General features: G+C 35.9%; 1 protein-coding gene across 4 annotated transcripts in view; it reads right to left on the bottom strand.

The window, feature by feature from the left end:
• Window positions 1-24,334, bottom strand: part of HMCN1 (hemicentin 1) — a 524,815-nt gene that overhangs the window by 410,580 nt on the left and 89,901 nt on the right. For all 4 annotated transcript variants that reach the window (XR_010941259.1, XM_067728936.1, XM_067728938.1 and 1 more), the window contains exon 2: window positions 5,567-5,637. Coding sequence is in view for 3 of the 4 variants with exons in the window: in XM_067728936.1 (XP_067585037.1) it covers window positions 5,567-5,637 (71 nt within the window). In the remaining variant the exon portion in view is untranslated. The remainder of the gene's footprint in view (window positions 1-5,566; window positions 5,638-24,334) is intronic.

Below are 24,334 nucleotides of genomic sequence, written 5' to 3'. Positions count from 1 at the left end.
TATGTCATGATGCTGTTCTACATATTTTTACTCTTATTCTTGCTTTTATTAAGGTCAATTTTATCAAAACACTTCTCAAAGAAAAACTAAATTATGTGTGAAATTTTTCAGGTCTGGGGATCAACCATCTATATGAAAAAATTATAATTCCATTACTGTAGAAATATCTTCCTTCTCTACACTTCAAATGTTTGACTAATATGCTTTTTGTTCTTTAAAATGTTTGGATAAAAGGCTTGAAAGCATATCATTGCCAACACCATTTTCTAAAAATCAACAAGCTTTATAGTTTCTTATAAAGACTGTGACCTGAGGCAGGACTTCGCACTGCACATTCACAAGGATATTAATTCCCAAAGCTCTGTGTGATTTGAATACCATTGCTGTCATTTGTCTTCCCTTCTTTTCCCCAGAGAGAAAGCTCAGATACTTTTCAAGTTACTTCTCTGCATTCCAGATGAAAGAAGATGAAGGAAAATGAAATTAACGTTATAAATTTAATGATTTAAGTTTAGCGATTTTTGTTACGTTTTTCTTGGAAATTTTTAAATTGCTTTTCCCCAAGTTAATTCCATATCTCTACAGGAAAAATAGCTGAACCTAGTAAAAAGTTAATGGGCAATTATTTAATTTACTTCCAACTGAATTTACTTTTCTTGTTTTCAAAACGATTAAAGTATGAAAGGAATATTTTTAAAGTTTTCTTTTTTAGGAAATCCAAGTTAATTTTAATAAGATAGCAATCCTTGTTGCTCTTTATATCAGTGATTTGGGAGGAGTTACTAAAAATGGTAGAAGGGCAACTGAAGAATTTAGTATTATTCTAAAATTTTATGAAATTTGTAAATTTTAGTTTCACAGAGTGATTTATGAAATAAATTTATTTATTTATGAAATAAAATATTCTCTACGAAACACTGAAGAGAAAACAAAATATATTCTTTAGGTTAGATGTTAAACGATAATGTAGCCTAGTGTCTTATCATATTTGACCCTTACTTGGTGACATTTTTTGCCATTGATTAAAAAAGGAATAATTCACTAGAAACTTTGAAAGTAAAAACACTTCCTTGGTATTCCCAATGCCTATAACAATGCCCGATTTTGAATGAAGAGAAAAAGTAAATATTTGATTTCTTCCCTGGCTGGTTGTTCTAATTAAGCATCCCCTTGGATCCCAAGACAATTCAAAAATGAATTCCATAAGATGCAGCCAGTACAGAGGAAATCTCCAGAGAAATGGACACGAGCTTTCATTCCAGGGGAGAAAGAAAGATTATTTTCTTGAACAGAGATGTCATATGACCCTATAGAGTGTCTGTATCAAGTTCAATTCCAGATATTGGCTGGGGAGAGAATCAATGGAGTATGATTAAGAATCACAAGCCTTCACCCTGGAGACAAATGGAGCAAGGAGGGTAAGGGTACTCCCTGAAGATCCGTCAGAACAAAAGAAGGGGAGAGGCAGGAAATCAGGAAATGCCAGCGCCAGGTCTCATTGAGAATGTAGGCATTTTCATTCTGGCCAGATTTCCAAGAATATATCCCAGCTGAATTCTTTTTTGAAGAGAAAAAAAATGAACACAGTAAATCTCTTCCTAACATTCTATCAGCTAGAAATCTCCATTACTTGGCCCTTCTGAATCTTTATATAATGAAAACTGATGATTAGGTTTTTAAGTATCTTTTGTACCATCAAAGTAAAGTTTGTATTATACCTGATATAGTTTAACTGTTAAATATACATTTTTAAAAGAAGCCACCCATGTATGACATTCATTTATAGCTATTTAAGTCCACTCTACTGCAGACACTTGTTCATCCCACAGTGGACCAGAGGCTCAATGAGAGCTACGAGGCTCTTGCCCTCAGGAGCTCATGATAAAATACCAGAACATAAAAAGTTTAAACAATCAGGGCAGTACAATTTCTAGTTCCTATGATCCATGTACAGGATAGAAATTTTTCTGTAAAATTTTTTTTCAAAGAATGTGGACATCCAAAGCGGCAAAGAAGTTGCTATATCAAGGGATAGAAAAGTAAATTGTCAGTAAGTATCAAGATAATGACTGAAAAAGAATGACATGGTATAAGAGAAAGGAAATGGAGGATTAATGAAAAAGATTATCAGAAGAAATTGAATAAAAGAGAAAAACAGTCAAGGGATAACTATATACCCCTATTTAGATATTTATGAAACATAATTCAATTTAGTATGCAATTTAAAAATAAAGACAGTCACAATAAAAGAATCACGATGGAATACATATTTGGAATGCCAAACTTTTGAGTTTTTTCATCCTATGCCCCAATTATGCTCATACCGTATATAGTTCCAAATCAAGTCATGCACCCTACAGTGAACCAATAAAGTATTAAACTTCAAACTCTAATTTGGACTCCGTTAATTTGTACATAATGGTTCGTTTGTTCGTTTGTTCATTCATTCTTGCATTCATCAAAAATTCAGCACATTCTATATGCCAGGCATTTTACTAAGGGATTCACTGATGAGCTAAATCAGACATAGTTCTTCACTGTGAAACGCCAACTAGTTTGTGACGGAGAGAGGCAGTGAGATATGACCGAGCCTGGAGGATAGGGCGGGATTTTCTGAGGAACTGGTATTCCGGATGAGATTTTGAATATAGGATTTTAAACTAGGTTAAAGGAGCATGGACGTGAGGGCAGGATGAAGAACAAGAACTTCCTATGCAAGGAGAACAGCATGTGCAAAGGTCCTGTGGGGAGACAGGTGGGGATACAGACAGGAGGAGGCTCTATGCAAGGCCCCTGTGGCAGAGCTCAGGGTCCAAGGGAGAGAGCGGCTCTAGGAAGGGCTCTAGGTTGACAGGCCTCAGGTCACTCATGAACTTGGGAAGACTTTGATGAGATGGGGGTAGGAGGTGAGTGGACTGGGTATTAGGGAGAAATGTTCAGAGATGTATTTTGAAATTATTTTGTCTGCCTGTCAGAGTAGAGAAAGGCCTGGAAAAATAAAAAGAAGAGTAAATGCAGGAAAATCACTTAGAAGCTTTTTTGCATTAATTTAGCCTAAAGATACAGTAACTGGGACTAGGACAGTGCCAATAGAAAAGGAGAAAAGTCAATTGATATCAAAATTATTTAGAAAGTTAAAAACCAAGACTTGATTCATAGTTTGTATATTGGGGTGGGGAGGGGGGAGAGAGGCAGGGAATGGATACAGTAAGGATAACTCAGATCTTTGGTAGTATAACCAGAATATTGTAGGCATCATTCACAAAGATAACAAATACAGAACAAAGAGCAAGGATTTAGGACCAGATTTGGGGCAGTGGAAAGAGAACATTTGTGAGTTTCACTTTGGAGGGCCACTGTGACATCCAAGAGCCTGACATAAGGGTCTATTTCTCAGAGGAGAGGCCTAGGCTAGAAACATATTTATGTGGGTATGGACGATTTCCCCTAAAGAGAAGAAATAAAAATGAAAGAAAATATAGGGCCACTTTCAAAACCTCCTAGGATCCTAAACATTTAATGGTCACCTGGACAGAAATGAGCTGCCTAGGAAGCTGAGGGAAAGTGGGAAACAAAATGAGAGCACACGTAAGGTAAGAGAATGTCTCAAGAAGAAGGGAGGGGCCAGTATTGCCGAGAATTACACAGATGTTAATCTAATATGCTGACAAATGAAATGCTACCGCTGCATTTAGCAAAATACAAATCATATATCACCAACTAGAGCTACTTTGACAGAGCAGGGGTGTGGCAACTAGATCGAAACAGACTGAGGAGTAGATGGGGAAGGGATGTGAAGAAAAGATGGCGGTCAATACAGACAATATTCTTGACACTGAAGGAACTGAGAGAGAGAAGTTATTTGTAAGAGGATGTGAGAAAAACAGAGATTTGTTGTTTATTTTGTTTTGCTTATAATGGTTTGATTTGTTGGGATCCGTTTGTTTTGGGGGGAGACGGAAACATATTTAAAAGTAAATGGGAACCCTTAAGCAGTTGAAAAAAAAAAGAAAAATACAGTTTGATAGGTTAAGATCCTGAGAAAGCCAAGGAGTTGTGATTAAGTAGGGAATGAGGATGGGATGGATACCAGATGTAGGTGGATTACATGCTAGGTATGAGGAAGCAGAGGGCTTCCATTTATATATGCCTGTGTGTGAAACAGTAAGTGAGACAGCTTGCTCAGACTAGATCGTTAGCTGAAATAGCCAGTAGTAAAAGGGTAATGGGATAGAGGTTTAAGAAGAATGGATAAGATTTGCAACTGTCATTGAGAGGAATGGGAGATATAATTGACCAAAGAAACATAGTAAGATCATGGAAGTACTAAGAGTCCAGTGAAAATAGGTGGTTATGTATTTACAGTGGAAGCAACCTGCCATGTTGTGAGGTTTCAACAGCACTTGGCCATCGGTGGACATAATTGCAGTCATTCAGGAATGAGGTTTTGCCTTTTGAACAGAAGAGCAATGGACAAGAAAGAAAAAGGAGTGTTTTTGAAATGACAGAGCTCTGAGCTAGATTGGAAGAAAGTGAAAAAGGAGAGATCTGATGGCCTTGGAGACAGGATAGGGGTCAATGGACTAGAGTGCTTGATGAGGGTGAAGGAGTAGTTGTAGTGTAAATAGCTGCAAAAACAAGCTTGTGGACCTGCTTGAATTAGTGATCTGAGAGACGGAACAGATTGAGGTGATCATAAGATCCAGAGGGTGTGTGTGAGAATAGAAGACTGAGATGGAGTACTGAAAAGGTCATTGAAGACAAATAGCACGTCAAAGAACTGAGAGGAGAAGGTTCTGACAGGTCATCCCCATCAATGCTGAAGTGCACCGGAATGACGGCAGCCCAAAAGGAGAAAGGCAGCCAATGATTCAGGTATCAATAGCTTAAATGAATGATGAGGACTGGCCAAAAGATCTGTAGGTGATTGCAGCAGAGACCATCCATGGAGGATAGGACAGTAAAACAGCCTCAAAGAAGCAATTCTTTTTTGACTAATGGATTTGGGAATAATGACCTCAAAGCAACAATGAGGAGATGGTGCATATCAACCCTATCTCCAAGTCCTGTTTTCAGAATAACATTTAAACCAATTATTCATCTTCTCTACTAACAAAATTATACTTACAGTCAAAAATTTTGTAAAGATGACTTATAGCAAAGAATATCAAAATTACCGTAATTATACCACTACTATTACAGGGAAAGAATTAACTGCTCCTTATGATTCTCAGGGAAAGGAGTCATCTGGAACAAGAGTCAGTAAACTTTTTCTCTAAAGCATCATACAGTAAACACTTCAGGCTTTGTGGGCCAGTCTGTCACAACTATGGAATTCTGACATTGTTGCATGGAAGCGGCCATAGACAATGCATAAATGAAGGTGATATTTTGAACCCAATCTATCCCACTACCATATCTGTCATTCAAATTAAGTCAGAAAAAGTGGTGTTAGAATTTAAAAACCAATAACCACTGCTTTCAGACTTAAAACTAAAGAAAATCAACCAGAAGTTCATTATTTTCCTTTCCCTTAAAAGAAATAAAATTGAATGCAAGAACTCACCTGAACATAGAGTTCTCTGAGCTCATACTGAAATTTCTTGGGATCTGTGGTAACTGTTACTGGGCCAATTTCTGTGGAGATAAAAATGACATAGGTCAAAAATAGTGATCAATAGCGTTGAAGACTTTAATGTACTATGTCTGCAAATGTCTTTTCACTATGCACTACATGGTTATTTAACAATTAGAAATAGTCAGCAAAACAACAAAGACCACTTCTCAATTTATAGCAACCAAAGAATACCTTAAAATTTGCTGTAAATTATGCATACCTTAAAAAGTGGATTTTTAGCCTCAGAAAATGCAGAGATAGTGAAAAAGGTCACAGGACAAAGAGTCAGGAGACCCCAGTTTCGGTCTCTTTTTACTCTCACCAGTCAGTGATATTAATTGGGCACCTACTTTGTTGTTGAAGTCTAAATGAATCACTTATTCATCTTTTAATTCTTCTTTCTCAACTATAAATTGTAAATTTGTCTGCAAATAAAAAATTTAATACTGAACAAAAAACAAATGACCCTTCCCTGTCTATCCCACAGGGTTTTTAAGAACTTGTAGAAGCAAAGATATGAGGATATTAAAAGTTCAGAAAACAGTCCCTATTGCTTCCTTCACCATGGCTGGTGTTGCTGTCCATCACTATCACCATTCTCCTAAGCTGGCTTTGACCACCATAATTATCTTTGGGGTCACTGACACCCTCATAACTGCCTTAATGTACTGCACAAACCATTGTTTCAAGTGGAAACAGGTGAGGGGACCACTGCATTCCTTGGAACACCAAGATCTAAGTCAGGTGAAGAGAAAGAGCCCAGATACCAGTGTGGATTAAATTGATTGATTGATTGATAGAACAATAGTGAGAAAGATATAAATATATAGATATAGATATATACAGCAGGTTTATAATAAACATTTTAATGTGCCAAGACCATTTTCTAAAAACAGAAAATCAACCTTTAAAATAGACAACCAGAAACTGGCCTTTACAGGTATCAATTACTTCCCCCAGGAAACATTCATATATTTAAGTAATAGTATTAAAATTCATCCAAGTATCATGTGTACAGACATACCACCTTAAATTCCCAGGGTGGATGAAAATTTTTCTATTTTATCTAATGAAGATAACAATACAAAATTATAAAAGTACTTAACATTTAGTTTTTATAAGACATTATCTAGCTTCAAATGCTTACTGCTAGAAAAGGACTTTACAACTTCAAAGGCTAATAATTAATTAGCCAGGCCTTCTATAATGTGCTAAATGTGATATAAAAACAGACTTTTAGTATTTTAGAAATAAATGAGGTAAATTGGAAAGGAAGCACAATATGCCTGTCATAAGGCATGTAATTTTTCTTAGAAATTACATGAAAAAAATGTCACCATCCTTCACCAGATTAGACACCTTGCAGTATGCAAAAGGAATGGAGAGGCGATTGAAGAAACTGTGTGAAAATGCAAACATCTGCATTCTATACAGAGCAGAACAGTCACTGGCTGTGTAAAAGTCATGTCCTGAGTATATGGAAAATCGGAGAAGCCCACTCCCTCAAGATTAAACAAAGGCATACTTTGCAAAGGAATGCAAAACAGCAAAGAATATGCTAGGCAGTTACACCCTGACATATAAATTGTCAGCAGCACTGTCAAGCCAAGCTTCTATGTTCCTACATGGTATAACACTGAAGTAATTCTAGAATTCAAAACTCAAGAAGTAGAAAGAAATACAAAGAATACTAGAAAAAAAATTAATTATATGAAAATAAAAAGTACAGACATGCCAGAACATTCCCTATAATAAAAATTTTTAAAATAACCCTGATATATGTCTGTTCTTCAATAGTGGAGATTAACAGATGCTATTCAAATAGGAGGACTGATTCGCCTTCATTTAGTTATTGAGAGATTCAAATATCCACCTGTTTTCAACAAAGATAGGAAATATCTCCTGAAGCTCATTAATGTACATTTTTGCAAATCACACTGGACAGCTGAGGTAAAACTTCTATCAGTTATGAGCAATACTCAGGAGACGTAAAGGCCCACCGAGCTGCCACATCCCTCCAGGTGTAAGCATCTTTTCAAACTCTTTTGAATTGAATGATATAACCATTTGGCAAAATCAGCCCTCCTCCCTCTCAGGACTTGTGTCCATTCCAGTCTTTCTCTTCATTTAACAGAGCCTTATGCCAGCTGTGTCATGAGCAATTTCCTCTTATCTTCCTTTTTTCTCACGTTGGTTGCATCCCCTGTCCTTCCTGAACATGGTCCTCTATTGCTTATAAAATTAAATGGGAACCCTCCAAGGCATTTCAGGCCCTCTCTTCTATTTATCTAATCTTCCAACTTCGTCACACCCCTTAGCATGAAGCTACTGCTCTTCCTCATCCATGGCCATCACCATGTCCATGGCCATCTGCCCATACACCTCTTATTCTTTAAAGCCTGATTCAAGTCCTATCTTCTTGAATGTTTTGCCTTTTCTTCAATATGCTTTAATGTTGTTTGATGTCTGTATAATAAAGACATGGGAAGAATGAAGGTGAATAACATTTAACAGAATGCAGGGACAATATCCTATTTTATTCAACCATCAATCTCCAAACAGAATCCTCAAGCTAGATGGGGCATTAAAGATCATTTGGTTCAATTCTCTTATCTACAGACAAGAAAACTTGAGGTTCAGAGAAGATGACCCTGAAAGATTTTGGTAGTGAAGAAAGAGATTAAGATATCTAGAAATATTTTCTACACTGAGCAACCTCCACACCTCACTAACATTTCCTCTTTTCCAAGATCTCCATTCTGTCAATGATTACATCACTATTAACTTTCTTCTTTCCTCTGGACCATAGGCAAGACAGGCCATGTTAGGAGTGCCTAATTCGATGCACACAATATCTAGAATACTTTATTGTCACATGCCTGGATATTATCTTTAATAGAACAAAGAAAATTATCTCTCTTGCCTAGTAGATATTATAACTAAAAACACAAAGAAACCTCACTAGAAAATTCCTTCTCTAATCTATTTAACAAACACACATTGATCATGGACTATATATGGTTGCTACCGGTAGCATAAGGACGACCAAACGTGAACCCTCCTTCAAAGTCCTGATGGATCTAGTGGAGATAATAAAACTAATATGTAATTACAGTACAATACAATAAATGCATAAAGAGAAGTATGGAAAAGGTAGTGTGGGAGTACTAATTAACATAGAAAAAAATTTTTTTCAGAATGAACCATGGGGATTTCAAAAAGGAAATGAAAATTTAGGATTCCATATTAGAGAAAACAAAAACGTTCTTTATTAAAACTAATTTCTTTTAAAATTCTATATATCAAGTTTTCACGACAGCCCTGTATTTTATCAAATTACTATTACCTATAACTATCGATATTTGCAAGTACAATTCACAATACTTTGTAACATATAGCGGCTTCCTTTGAGCCTCACAATAACCTCATGAAGAAGTTAAAATACATACAATTATACAAAAAACTGAAGGTTGGATGATAAGCCAAAGCCAACCAGTCCCTTTGAAGGCTACCACAATACTGTGTGCCTGCGACATGATGGCATCTACCAGATAATACTATGGCTGCCATTGCTTTTTTGTCTCCCTCACTTGACTGTCAGCCCAAGGAGATGAATTGTCTCAGTGTACCTATAATAGATTCTCAGTAAATGTCTGAAGACGGGAAGAAGGGAGAGAAGGGAAGAAAAAGAATAAAGGTTAAGCCCAGGCCTTCAGACCCTTTATTTTGTGCTCTTTTCATTTTACCATGGAGCCTCCACGCTATAGCTAAGACCACGCTACATGATCAGCATGATGACACTGACTAGTCAACTGAGAAAGTCTTCAGTTTACTCTTTTAACCAAATGTTTTGCTCTTTAATCAAGTTCTTGATGCAGATAATCAATAGATACAATTTTCCACATATAGCTTATCTTAAAAAGCAAAAGAACATTAAGATAACATGTTATTAAAAATATAAGGAGTATGTCATGCTTCAGAAGACTACTTTTGATTTAAAAAAATAACTGTCTGAGACTCTTAAAAAAGCCTTTCCTCTTCTCATTAATTGTGTTATTTCCTGTTTCCTAGGGATTTATCAGATGGGTTGGATTTATTTCCAACATCTCAGCCATTGTTCTCTTAACCCGAGTTGCTGGATTGAATTTGAGAAAATAGTGGAAAGAAGTTCACAGTGTAATATTTTCTTTCACTGCTTCACTTGGCAAGATCGATATCCAGTTCCTCACTTCCTTTTTCCTTTCTACTAACAGATTTCTGATCCTTATAGTTTTTCTTTACTCAAAGTGGCTCCTTGATAATAAGAGGAATATTTATTGCTGCTTGCTGGGGTCTCAATACTGTCTGTGAATGATTTGATAACAATGTTCACAATTTCCTTGCTTTTTTGAAAAAAATTATGTAGTTCTTGGCTTTATATTTATAGTTATACATAAATATGTGAAAAGTTAAAATGAAAACCCCTAAGCTGCATTATAAATTAATATTTGCAAAGCACTGTAAAAGAACAAAAGAAATATATAAACCACAGGGCTTGCCATAATGGAAATTTAAATATAGTTGAAAACTTAAAAAAACAGCAAGGTATGAAAAATTAAACAGTTTAATCTAGCATCAGAGAAGCGCAAGTGATATAGATACAAAGGGACAGCAAATTTCTTCAGTGTCCAGAGAAAGACCCCTGAGCTCTAGGGAAATATACAGTGAAGGTATCAGGGAGAAGATGTGGTACGGCACTTGAAGAGAACACTGGACACAGAGGGTGACGTCAGAGCAAAGAAATTCCAGGCACTGTGATATGGCCTATTCAAAACGCCTTCCATGAGCTGAATCTCAACACATTCCACTTTGTAAAAATTCCACTCTTAGTCAATAATTTTACACAAATCAATGATGTCTTCTATGTGCAAAGTTGCTAATATAAATATATACATATTCAAAATATTAATATTGTTTACATGAAAATTAATAAATTATGTTTCTTGCCTTGGGATGGTACAGAAAATCAGATTAATAACTATATTTACTTTCACTGTTTTCAGTTGAATCTACGATACACTCTTTCCAGATTTCTCTCTCCTCACTTAATTATAATGTTGCTGTCCAGCACCATTTTTAAATGATTTGCATCTAAGCCACAAAAACAGAACTGTTTCCTGACTTTGAGCTGAGCCAATGCCAAGTATATTTCAGGCCTCATTTAATTGAGCACATGCCTACTCACATTAGAAGAGGTTATTTTCAAGACCACTTAAAGGCCCTTAATGATTATTTTGACATGAAGTGATGTACTTGGTGTGTTTTATAAAATCTGAGTCAAAGATGAATTTATGTACAGCATGTTATCTAATATTGATTACATAGCATTCTAATTTAATTTCCAAAAAGATTATTCATTTAACAGTGAGTTGTATAACCTTAAACGTATGCACTTAGCGACACTGCAGATAATATATGTATAATGAAAGGCTCATTTCACTTGGACTGAACAGGATATAGAAAAAGTCATGAACATGAATTCTGTAATGTTTCACAGCTGTTTAGAGGAGGAAGCAAAGAAGAATGCCTTAATAATTGACAGTCCTCACAGGACTGTGAGGTATACTGAGTAGGATGTTATTGCTTAGACTGGACTTTGGCCAGGGCTCCAGCAAGCATTCTTACAACAACAGCCATGGGATTTTTAATGGCCAACAAAATTCAGACGCTCAGTTTCACCTGTAATACTAAAAATGGCATTTTTTGTTTTTTGAGCAAAGATGTTGCTGATTATACGGATCTGAAAATGAAAACTCCAAGATAACAAATTCTTTTTTAAATACATCTTTATTGGAGTACAACTGCTTCACCATACTGTGTTAGTTTCTGTTGCAAAACAAAGCAAATCAGCCTTATGCATACACATGTCCCCTTATCCCCTCCCTCTTGAGCCTCCCCCTCCCATCCTCCTTATCCCACCCCTCTAGGTCATCGCGAAGCACCCAGCTGATCTCCCGGTGCTCTGCTGCTGCTTCCCACCAGCCAACTATTTTACATTCGGTAGTGTATATATGTCGATGCTACTCTCACTTCGCCCCAGCTTCGCCCTCCCACCCCATGTCAAGAATTCCATTCTCTATGTCTACCTCTTTATTCCTGCCCTGCAACTAGGTTCATCAGTGCCATTCTTTTTTTTTAGATTCCATATATATGTATTAGCATACGGTATTTGTTTTTCTCTTTCTGACTTACGTCACTCTGTGTGACAGTCTCTAGGTCCATCCACCTCACTACAAATAACTCAATTTCGTTTCTTTTTATGACTAATATTCCATTGTATATATGTGCCACATCTTCTTTATCCATTCGTCTGTCGATGGACATTTAGGTTGGTTCCATGTCCTCGCTATTGTAAACAGTGCTGCCGTGAACATTGTGGTGCATGTCTATTTTTGAATTAAGGTTAAGGTTTTTTGCATTTCTCTAATATTTAGTGATGTTGAGCAGCTTTTCATGTGTTTCTTGGCCATCTGTATGTCTTCTTTGGAGAAATGTCTATATAGGTCTTCCGCCCATTTTTTAACTGGATTGTTTGTTTTTTTGATATTGAGCTCCATGAGCTCTTTGTATATTTTGGAGATTAATCCTTTGTCTGTTGTTTCATTTGCAAATATTTTCTCCCATTCTGAGGGTTGCCTTTTTGTCTTCGTTATGGTTTCCTCTGCTGGGCAAAAGCTTTTAAGTTTAATTAAGTCCCATTTGTTTATTTTTGTTCTTATTTCTGTTACTCTAGGAGATGGGTCAAAAATGATCTTGCTGTGGTTTATGTCAAAGAGTGTTTTTCCTATGTTTTCCTCTAACAGTTTTATAGTGTCTGGTCTTACATTTAAGTCTTTAATCCATTTGGAGTTTAAGATAAACTCCAGAAAAAGATATCACAAAAACAGAAAATTATAGACCAGTATCACTGATGAACATAGACGCAAAAATCCTGAGCAAAACACTAGCAAACAGAATCCAACAGCACATTAAAAGGATCATACACCATGATCAAGTGGAGTTTATCCCAGGGATGCAAGAATTCTTCAGTATAAGCAAATCAATCAATGTGATACACCACATTAACAAATTGAAGAATAAAAACCATATGATCATCTCAATAGATGCAGAAAAAGCTTTCGACAAAATTCAACACCATTTATGATAAAAACTCTCCAGAAAATGGGCATAAAGGGAACCTACCTCAACATAATAAAGGCCATAAATGACAAACCCACAGCAAGCATCATATTCAATAGTGAAAAACTGAAAGCACTTCCACTAGGATCAGGAACAAGACAAGGATGTCCACTCTCGCCACTCTTATTCAACATAGTTTTGTAAGTCCTAGCCATGACAATCAGAGAAGAAATAAACAGAATACAAATTGGAAAAGAAGTAAAACTGTCACCATTTGCAGGTGACATGATACTATACATAGAAAATCCTGAAGATGCCACCAGAAAACTAATAGAACTAATCAATGAATCTGGTAAGGTTACAGCATACAAAATTAATGTACAGAAATCTCTACATTCCTATACACCAACAACGAAAAATCAGAAAGAGAAATTAAGGAAACACTCCCATTCACCACTGCAACAAAAAGAATAAAATACCTAGGAATAAACCTGCCTAAGGAGGTGAAAGACTTGTACTCAGAAAACTATAAAACACTGATGAAAGAAATCAAAGATGACATAAACAGATGGAGAAATATACCATGTTCTTGGACTGGAAGAATCAATATTGTGAAAATGACTATACCGCCCAAAGCAATCTACAGATTCAATGCAATCCCTATCAAACTATCAATGGCATTCTTCACAGAATTAGAACAAAAAATCTTACAATTCATATGGAAACACAAAAGACCCCAAATAGCCACAGCAATCTTGAGAAAGAAAAACGGAGTTGGAGGAATCAGACTCCCAGACTTCAAACTTTACCACAAAGCTACAGTAATCAAGACAGTATGGTACTGGCACAAAAACAGAAATACAGATCAGTGGTACAGCATACACTGCCCAGAGATAAACCCCTGCACATATGGGCACCTAATTTATGACAAAGGAGGCAAGAACATACAATGGACAAAAGACAGCCTCTTCAATAAGTGGTGCTGGGAAAACTGGACAGCTACATGTAGAAGAATGAAATTAGAACACTACCTAACACCAAACACTAAAATGGCATTTTAACATCAAAATATATCCGAGCAGACAAGGTATACTCAGATAATAAAACATATAATATTTTAAGTCATGCTATTTAATCAAATTTAACTAACAAGCTTTCCAATGTGATCAAGATACTCTGAAAGCAAACAAGAAGAAAATTAATACTATTTTCCAGAACATTTTTTAATTTAGATATGATATTCTTATAGGAGACTGTGTTTAAAACTTTAAAATGAAAAATATTAGAATTCATTTCAAAGCTTTAATTGTTCTCTTAGACAATTCTTTAGCATTAATAGTCTTCCAAATAAAAGTAAACATTGGGGAGGATAAAGAAAAGAAAAACTATAAAAGGAGCAGTAAAATGTTTTTGAAGAAGAAAATAATATGCTTGAAAATCCTTAGAAAAGAATCATTAATATTGCTGAAATTTCCACATGTTAGGAAAACACACTTAACTTCAGCCCTGATTGTTTCCACAAGTGAACAAATACATGCAGTCCTTTGATCATGTTTTCAGGGAAAATACAATTCAGTGGTCCAAAACCATATTTACGAAGTAAACACTTTATTTGCAAACAATGAGAATCAGAGGCATGGCAAAATATAGATGATTTTCATGTGTCTGTATATATGTTATAATATGTGTATGCTTTTCCCTAAATACTTGCATTCATTCATTCATTCAACAAACAGGCACTCTATCCTTAAGCTTGGTTCAAATAGGCAGGAGAAAGCAAATACATTTAAAGAGTGGTGTCTTGAGTATAAGAGAGTCAGAAGTATCTGGGTGTATCTTATAAACAAAGAGGTGGCTGAATGGACTTGTGACCGGTACAGTTGTACCAGGCCCTACTCTCAAAAGAACCCCTGCTTTGGGGTTTAATGCTTTGCAGTCACTGTCTTGAAATAATTTTATGTCTGAATTTATGTTTCGTAAAGCAAACTTCAATGGGAAGATGTTAACATGTACTCCAAGTTTTTAGCCTCATCTCATACATGGTCCTGCCCCTATCACCTTCTGGGGACAGGTTCTCAGCCACCTGTTCACCCACCCTCATATGCCCCCAGCCATACCCAGCACCCCAGTCCCTGCTTCTGCCATCTGCCCCAGTGAGGACCTGGATGTGAGGATTGGGAGGGTTAGGATGAGGGCACTCAAGTGCTGGCCAAGGTTAGAGGCCAAGTCTTAGCCTCTCAGCTGGGACAAGCCTTTTAATGAACTCCCAATCCATATGCCAGGCACTTCCCAGCACCAAGGTTTAAAGATCTCTGGGGGTCATCTGTCTGCCAAGAGTTGAGGCAATGGGGCCAGAGACGGAGGAGATATCTGGCTCAACTTCACCAGACCCTGCTTCCAGCTTGAGCACAGTGCTTGGGTCCCAATGGCAGGAGGGGGAATCTGACAGCCTTCATCCCTAGGTGGGACCTCAGGGACCAGAGGGGCCAGTGTGGGTCCGCACTTGAACCACAGGTATCCTGCTACCCAGGGGCGCTCCCTTTGCAGGAGCCATGCCAGGAGGATCTTCTCTTCCTCCTTGCAACCCTTTGTAGCCTAGCTTAAACCACTAAGCGAATTTTACCATCCATCTTTATTTTGTGCAATGTCAATATTAGATGCAAATATCAGAGCATTTGACTATTAGGTAGATTTACCCAAATTATACAATTTGTATTTCACGGCTGATACCAGATGGTGCCTCCAGCTTTCCAGAAGAGACACACAAGTCAGATTTGGGAAGGTTGAAGGAGGAACCATTCATTTATAATCCCAGCAACAGGATGAATGTTCCAGGTTTATCATGACATTGAATTAAATAGTACTCCTTATTGAAAAACATAAAGGATTTTTTAAATGAAAAAAGACCACAGTTACATAAAAGAAAGCTAAATATTAAAATGTTATTCTGCCAAGTTAATTTATGGATTTAATACATTAAAAATCTCAAAAACAATACTTTTTGGCTTATGTTTTAGAATACTTAGCAACAATATTCCTAAATTTATTCTGAACAGCACATGGGCAATCATATCAATGAAAACTGGCCAAAAAAACTATAAACAGGACATCTTTAGCATGAATAACTAAGAGGACAGAAGTGTTGACATACAAATAAATATGTAATAAGTAGAAAAGAATTAATAATTATATACAAACTAGCATCTGAAGACAAGATGCATAAAGTAAGATTATTTATTTTAAAAATATTTATCTCTAATTCATATTTTACAGTATCTAGTAAAAATAAGCTCCAAAGGGTTAAATGGTTCAATATAACCATTGTAATTATTTCAACTGAATATAAATTAGAATATATATCAGATATATATAGAAAAATAACATTCTCCTTTTCAAAGTAATAGAAGAAATCACAAGGGGAAATACTGACAGATATGAATATATAAAAATCAAGTAAAAATTAAAATCTAAAAAAGATATAAAGCCAGATTTGCCAACATTTGTCATCAATTAAAATAAATTAAAATCTATACTATCTGAAGAGATCAAATTTTTACCAAAAAAAAATAAAGTACCAATCACTAAATGAAAGGAAAATTCATTAAAAGAAGGATAACAACAACAAAAAAAAGACTAGAAACAAACGCTCATATTTAGTTATAGCAAAAGAGAGTGAACTGCAGCAAATCTGAAGTATCTTGTAAGAAAGAAAATGATTTTGTTTAATATTTTCACTCAAACCAGTATCATAGTAAACCTGCAATACTGGTACGGTCGTTAAGATTATAAGTGGCTGTAACTTTTGTGAAATTCACTGTAGTTATGTGTATGATATGATTATAGGTATGATAAGTCTTAAAAGTATCTTGTGATAAAGTCATTTCCCGCTTTGTTATAATCCGCTGAAAATAGATACTGATATTACTAGGATATCAATAATGTCAAAATAGAGAAATGATTATAAACATGATTCTCTAAATAATATTAGGCAGCAATTAAACTACTGTTCCATGTAGAAACACAAGTGAATGTTCATCTTACAACATTAAAAAGCAAAACATAGAATTATAGGTACCTTGATTGCAACCATCTACAAAGACACATACGCATAAAAACAAATTCTGAAAGGTCACACCACAGTAAAAATTGATTCTTGGAATAAGTGGAGTGATGATTACTTTTTTTCTTTCTTCAAATTTTTCAAATTATTTGTACTTGTAATTTGAGGAGAAAGAGAAGAATTTCCCTTGATCACAGACAAGTATGAGGTTTTCTTCATAAATTCTGGCTGACTGTGGTTCTTAATTGGTTTAAATTGGTCACTGGAGAAAAGAGGCAAAAATATTTTTCAGCATTGGGCAACATAACAAGAAAAGCATTGATTTGAGACATTATCTGTTAATGCTGTGAGGCAAAATATTTTAACTATTTAGAATCTAACCAGAACAGTCATTGTCTGGATATGGTATTCTTTTCTAATCTTCTCACTTCCAGCTTCCAGCTTTCTTTCAAACGCCCAACTCTTGACAATGTCATCTTCCTACTGTTAGTTAGTCTTTATTGAATATACAAAGAATTCCTTTTGATTGGATGAAATAAAACACTCTCCACACTTGTAACACGGAAGCTCAATCACAGTCACATTTTTTTTCTCTTCTGCTTATTACTGACTTTTTTCTCTACACACTCTTGCAATGACGTGTGTTCATATACACATGTGTGTCTTCTGTTTTGCTTTTTTTCTCTTCATAGAAAAAATATGGGAAATAGGAAATACCCAGTATAATTGTAAATATTGAACATGAAACCAAATCATCACTGTGAATATGCATTTTAAATTTAAATACCTCTCCTACTGGGAAGAAGTTCACAGTATTCTTTTTTTTTTTTTTTTTTTTTCTTTTTGCGGTACACGGGCCTTTCACTGTTGCGGCCTCTCCCGCTGCGGAGCACAGGTTCCAGACGCGCAGGCCCAGCGGCCACGGCTCACGGGCTCAGCCGCTCCGCGGCATGTGGGATCTTCCCAGACCGGGGCACAAGCCCGTATCCCCTGCATCGGCAGGCGGACTCTCAACCACTGCGCCACCAGGGAAGCCCCCGGAGTATTCATCTTAGTTGGTAACTAAAAGCATCCCAGATTTGGAAGTTACTATAGTCTAAAGTAATGAAGTTAATTTACTATGTGCCATTGTGAATAGACTCCAAAGGCACTTTCAACTCAAGACAAACCCGTGCATCGTGCCCGTACCTGGTAAGAGGAAAGCATCCGCATAGGAGCCACCTCACTTCTCCTCCCACATCACGAGCGCACTACTGCATTAGCAAGGAGGGGGATGTCCCCATAGATACCAAGAGGCTGTGGCACATATCCACATCAAGGACAAGAGACACTCTGTGGCATTTCTCTCGTATCACAGTGATCAGTCCTTTCTTACCATTCAGGGTTTCAATACCTCTGCTCCAAGCTCCCATGCTTCCCTATTTTACTCTGAAGAACATTCCTATTAACCAATTATATCAAGCCTTCTCTTTAAAACTTGAACTGAAAAAGGCAGGAGTTGTTTCCTTTTTGTACTACATTCCTCAAACCAAAATAATTAATATGTTTTACAGACATCCATTAATAAAAATTAGCAGAGACACTGAGAGGGAGATTTGGCCAAGTGAAATTCCCAACCAAACTGATTAATAATAGTGCTTAGACGGGCGCTGATCCAGACACCACCAGAAAATCTACATAGCCTAGATGAAAAGTGACATTGGATTTGGGAAACGGTCCACTCGCATGGCCCTCATTTACTAAATGTTTGACACCTAAGAGTCAGTCGGTTGTCTTTCTTAAGAGCTCAGGCACTGGAATCAAAACTACTTGGGTTAGAAGCAAGGCTCTGCCACATAATAGTTTTTTGGTTTTGTTTTTAATTTTTATCCAGTTCCTAAATCTCAATGACTTTCAGTTTCCCCATCTATAAAGTGGGGGAAATAATCATAGCTACACCACTGTGTTGTCGTGAGAGTTTAATCAGGATAGCATGCATGATGCAATGCTTGGAATGGATTAAACACGCTAACTCTGCTATTGCTACTGCTGCTACTGCCAGTAACTTTCATGACAAAGTAAAATACATTATGTTATGTACTATGATTGGTTATATAAAAATCTACTATAATATAAGGAACAAATTCAGTCTTGGAGTTTAGAAAAACATAATACTTTTCTTGTGCTTATCACTGCTTAAGATGATTTAATGAATTTGAATTGCCAACTCAAATCGCATTAGTTAAGTAAGGTGTGTTGTTGTTTTTTTAAGGTACATTCTTATCAAGGCATGCCTCCTAAAAAAATCTTCTTATTTTTACCTTGCATCAGATGAAAAATGTCAAACTTTTAGACAAATAAAACTCTTGCTGGCCTTTGGAGATAACAAAACAACATATCTCATACTTGTCATTAAATCAGATCTCAGAATCTGAAGTTACATGATCAAGCATTTCAAAAATATGTTTGATCTTTAATTTCCACTTCTCTGATACTTAAAAATATTAATCCCCAAACAGGACTGAGATAAGAACAGCATTTATCAAAAAGAGAAAACAGGTATCTGATTTAGGGTTGCTAATTAATATAAGAAAATACTACTGTCAAGTTCTATTTTCTATTCACTCTTCCCAAAGTAATATAGAAAAATGTCCCCCTCCACATCTTTGTTTATATTTTTTCTATATAAGAGACTGTTCTCTCCCTTATCAAACTTTTCTTTAAGATTTAATTCAGGTCCCAACTTTTTGGGAACAAATTCCTGAGTGTTTCAATCCTTAGAGGTCACTCCTCTGAATTCTTTTAATGACATATCTCAACTGTTAAGTATTTACCCAATGTGGTAAATGTCCTCTAAAATGGCCTCCGATGACCCCCACTACCTGATACTCACCCCCTTGTGTAATCGCCTCTCCTTAAGAATGGGTTGAACCTAATAACTTGCTTCTAATGAAGAGAACAGGGCAAAGTGATGGGATGTCACCCACCACCGGGATTAGGTTGCAAAGAGACTATGGCTTCTGTCGTGCATGTACTCTCTTGCTCTCTGATGGAAATTACCCATATGAGCTTCCCTATTATCCTATGGAGAGGTTCACGTGGCAAGGACAGAGGGCATCCCCTGGCCAACAGCCAGCAAGTAACTCAATCCTGACAACAGCCATGTGAGTAACAAAGTGGACCTTCTCCAGTCAAGCCATGCAATGACCACAGACTCAGTTAGTGCCTTAATTGTAGACCTGTGGGAGACCCTGAATCAGGGGACCCAGCTACATTTTACTGGGATTCCTGACTCCCAAAAAGTATGATTTAATAACTGTTTGTTATGTTACAACACTAAGGTTTGGAATAATTTTCCATGCAGCAATAGATTCATTTAACTCCATATTCAGTCTCCATAGCTAGATTATAACTTCTCTGATGACAGCAACTGTGATATTTTGAATCTCCATCGTTTGGACAGTGACCTTCACTGTGTGATGATGGTAAAGTTACAGAAATACTTAGACAACAATTTTGAACAATATATACAAGTATTACTTTAAAAGTCACTATAAATTGTAGTATCTTCAGAAATCTGTAATTTAATTTGCAAAACAGAGAAAATATAAACATATCTATGTATATATGCATGTGTTTATAATAAGTAAATGCCCACAATAGAAACAGATCATAAATGACCAAATTTAGAAGAGGCACAGAAGTAATAATTAAGGAAATGAAAAGTGTGATATCTGGAAAATCAGAAAACAGTATGGCTATCTGAAAAATATTTAAGAAAAAAATACTAAGCATTACAAAATCTCTTAAAACTATGGCATTTAATCCTAAAAATTAAAGAAATAGTGAACATTAATAGAAACGATGTCATTCATACATTATCTCTAATGGCGCCTATGAATTTCATCATGATCATTAAAGCAATAAAGTTAGGTGGATGAATTAAGCAAAGAAAATTCAAAGAAATTGAAACTGAATTCAAGACTCTAAAGAAGTTATTAATAAAGCATACACTCTGCCAAAGAATAAATGGACAAAAATTTAAGCTCTCTTCTGGCAAACACTCTTCTTCCAACACTTTTTAATTCAATAAATCATCTTTCAGTCCCTACTAGGTAATCATACCCCATGCCTGAAGCTGACCACCGGAAGCCTGGTAAAACAGTTCATATTGCAGCCCAATTGCCTTGTGAGTTTGTGATGTTTTAATTCTGTAAATCTCAACTCACCTATCAAGTTTACTGTAAAAAAGCTGAATATGTTTGGCACAGGTCATGAGGAAGAAAGTTTTGAAGGCATATTTCTGAGATGGAATACAACAGACTAGCATAGAACAGAATTGTGAAGTGCACTGTTCTTAGTGCAAGGGAACCAACTGTGGAGAACACAGACGTGATCTCCTTCCCCGTGGATTTCACAGTATGAGAGAGAAAATGGACAATAAAACAAGTAAACAAGCAAAGAGGAAAAAAAATAGCAACAGGTTGGAATAAGTGTTGTGATGGAAATAAGCAGGCTATGGGACAAATAATGGGCAGAGGGGCTGCTTAATAGTACAGCATCAAGGAAGACCTCTTTCATTTCCTTTGTGCAAAACGAATGTCCATAATCTTTGTCCATTTTTATACTGGGCTGTTGCTCTTTTTGTGTCAATCTATGAAAGGTGTTTATATTAAGTAAATTAGGTTTTGTCTGTGACAAGAGTTGTGAAGTTTTTTCTACCTTGATGTCTCTTGTGGCAATTTTGGTCATGTAGAAATAGTTTTCTTTTATGTAGTAATAAAATTTATTACTCTTTTCCCTATGGTTCTTGGTTTTTATCATAGTTGGGAAAACTTTCTTCATGCTGAAGTTATATAGAGTTCTCCCATGATGTCTTCTAGTCCTTTTAAGGTTTATGTTTTAGATTTACATCTATGGTCCATTTGAAGTTTCTGCGGGTGTAAGCTATGAAGTATGGATCCACTTCTCTTCCAGATGGCTACCCTGTTGGCTCATCATTATTTATTGAAAAATCAATTTTTCCCTACTGATATTACATGCCACTACAATTCATGTATGTATTCTACGTTTTTTTCCATTGATCTTTTGCTTCATGCCCAGAACCAAATTGTCTTACAAACTGAGGCATAATATGTTTTAATCTCAGGTGGGGCTAATTTCCACATCATCACTCTCCTTTTGCTGAATTTTCCTAGCTATTGGTGCTTATATATTTTCTATAACAATTTAAGATCAGGCTATCTAGGTCCAAAAACATCCTGTAGGTATTTTTGTGTATGTCACATAAATTTATACAGTGAATTAGGAGAAACTGACAAGATGCTGAGATTTTCCATGGTGTATTATTCCAATTATTAAAGTATTCTTTCGGGAATATTAGAAGCTTTTTATAGGGTTTTTTCCATACAGAAGTTTGCATATTTCTTAAGTTTATTGCTATTTCATGTATACTCTTTGATGTCGAAAATCAGGGGTCTTCCTTCCATTACCTCTTCTAAATGTCTGTAACTTTGCATATCGAAAAGCTACTAATTTTGTATATTAATTTATTTTTTACCACTGTTTAGATCTTTTTTTACTCTTTGTAAGAATTTTCAGCTGATTCTTTTGGTTTTCCAGATATACAATCATATAAGCTGCAAATGATTTTCTATTTTTATATCTCTAATTTCTTCCTCTAATTGAATTGGTTAGTACTCCAGAACAATGTTAAATAATAGCTGTGATAATGAACATCATTGTCCGTTTCTAAAATTAGCAAGAGGGCTTCCCTGGTGGTGCAGTGGTTGGGAGTCCGCCTACCGGGGCGCGGGTTCGTGCCCCGGTCTGGGAGGATCCGGCGTGCCGCGGAGCGGCTGGGCCCGTGAGCCGTGGCCACTGAGCCTGCGTGTCCGGAGCCTGGGCTCCGCGGCGGGGGAGGCCACAGCAGTGAGGGGTCCGCGTACCGCAAAAAAAAAAAAAAAAAAAAAAAAAAAAATTAAAATTAGCAAGAATATTTCTAGTCTTTCCACATTATGTATGATACTGGATTTGGGATTAAATATACATATGTTATCATATTAAGAAAATATTATCTAGTCACAATTACATTAGAGATTTTTCTTTTTGGTGTTAATTATAAACATTAAATTTTGTTGCTTTCATGTGTATGAATATAATCATGTGCTTTTCTCCTTAAATGTAATGTTAATAGATTTCCTTTTATTGAACCATTATTATATCCCTGAAATAAACCCCCTTAATCAGGATGTTTTATTCTTTTAATGTGTGCTAGATTCTGTTAACATTTTATTTAGGATTTTTGTGTAGTTATTTGCATGAATACCAATGATGTAAAGTTTTCTTTTAATTGGAACCTTTATTAAATTTTAATGTGAATATCATGCTCATATTATTTTAAAAATTGATAAATTTCCTTTTCCTGTTCCCTGAAATAGTTTAAATATCACTGACATTAGGTTTTAAAGGGTTTGGTAGAATTCCCTTGTGAAATCATCAGGATCTAGTGCTTTTGTTGATGGGGGTACTATATATTTCTCCATCCTCCTCACCCCCCCCAAACTTAATATGTCTGTCTTTATTTTCTACATATTTTGGAGTCTTTTAGTAAATTATCTATCTTGAGATAATTTAACCACTTTAACCACTTTATGCAGTTTTTCAAATTACTCATCTAGAGTTTAGAAAACAAAATCTCTTAAGGCTTAAATTTGCTGCATTTTGAGGTATTTTCCCTATTATCCTTTCCTACATTATGTATTTTTGCCCTCTACATTTTTAGTAATTTCATTAGCTAATATTTTAGTTTTCCCAAAGAAAATCTACTTCTATTCATCTCTTATCTAATTCATTTATTTCTGCTTTTATGTTTTTTAATTGTATCATCTTACTTTGCATAGATTGATTTTGTTGTTTTCTTCCAGCTTCCTAACTTACTACTCAAAGTAGCAAATGTATACTTTTTCTTCTGGGAGTTATTTATCTAGATATCATAGATACTGATAGGCTGCATTTTTATTATACTTATTTTCTATATTTTAACGATTTTAGTTTGGATTTCCTTTTTTTTTTTTTTTTTTTGGTGGTACGCGGGCCTCTCACTGTTGTGGCCTCTCCCGTTGTGGACACAGGCTCGGGACACACAGGCTCAGCGGCCATGGCTCACAGGCCCAGCCGTTCCGCGGCATGTGGGATCTTCCCGGACCGGGGCACGAACCCGCATCCCCTGCATCGGCAGGCGGACTCTCAACCACTGCGCCACCAGGGAAGCCCTGGATTTCCTTTTTGACATGACTTTGAGACAAAGATTTTCTAATTTGATGAATTGTTTTAAATTTTATTCTCTTATTAATTTCTAGTTTTATTGTATTATTATTAGTGCAATTTTCCTTGTAGTACTGCAAATGTTTCATTTTTGTTAACATTCCATGCTCACTTGGGAAGAAGACATATTCTCTGTTTTAAGAAAACATAGTTTTATACATCAATTAGATCCATCTTATTAATTATATTAACTA

This window comes from Pseudorca crassidens, chromosome 2, assembly GCF_039906515.1.
Source record: "Pseudorca crassidens isolate mPseCra1 chromosome 2, mPseCra1.hap1, whole genome shotgun sequence".
Classification (NCBI taxonomy): Eukaryota; Metazoa; Chordata; class Mammalia; order Artiodactyla; family Delphinidae; genus Pseudorca; species Pseudorca crassidens.
The sequence above is the reverse complement of the archived record's forward strand: the minus strand, read 5'-3'. Positions and strand labels throughout refer to the sequence as shown.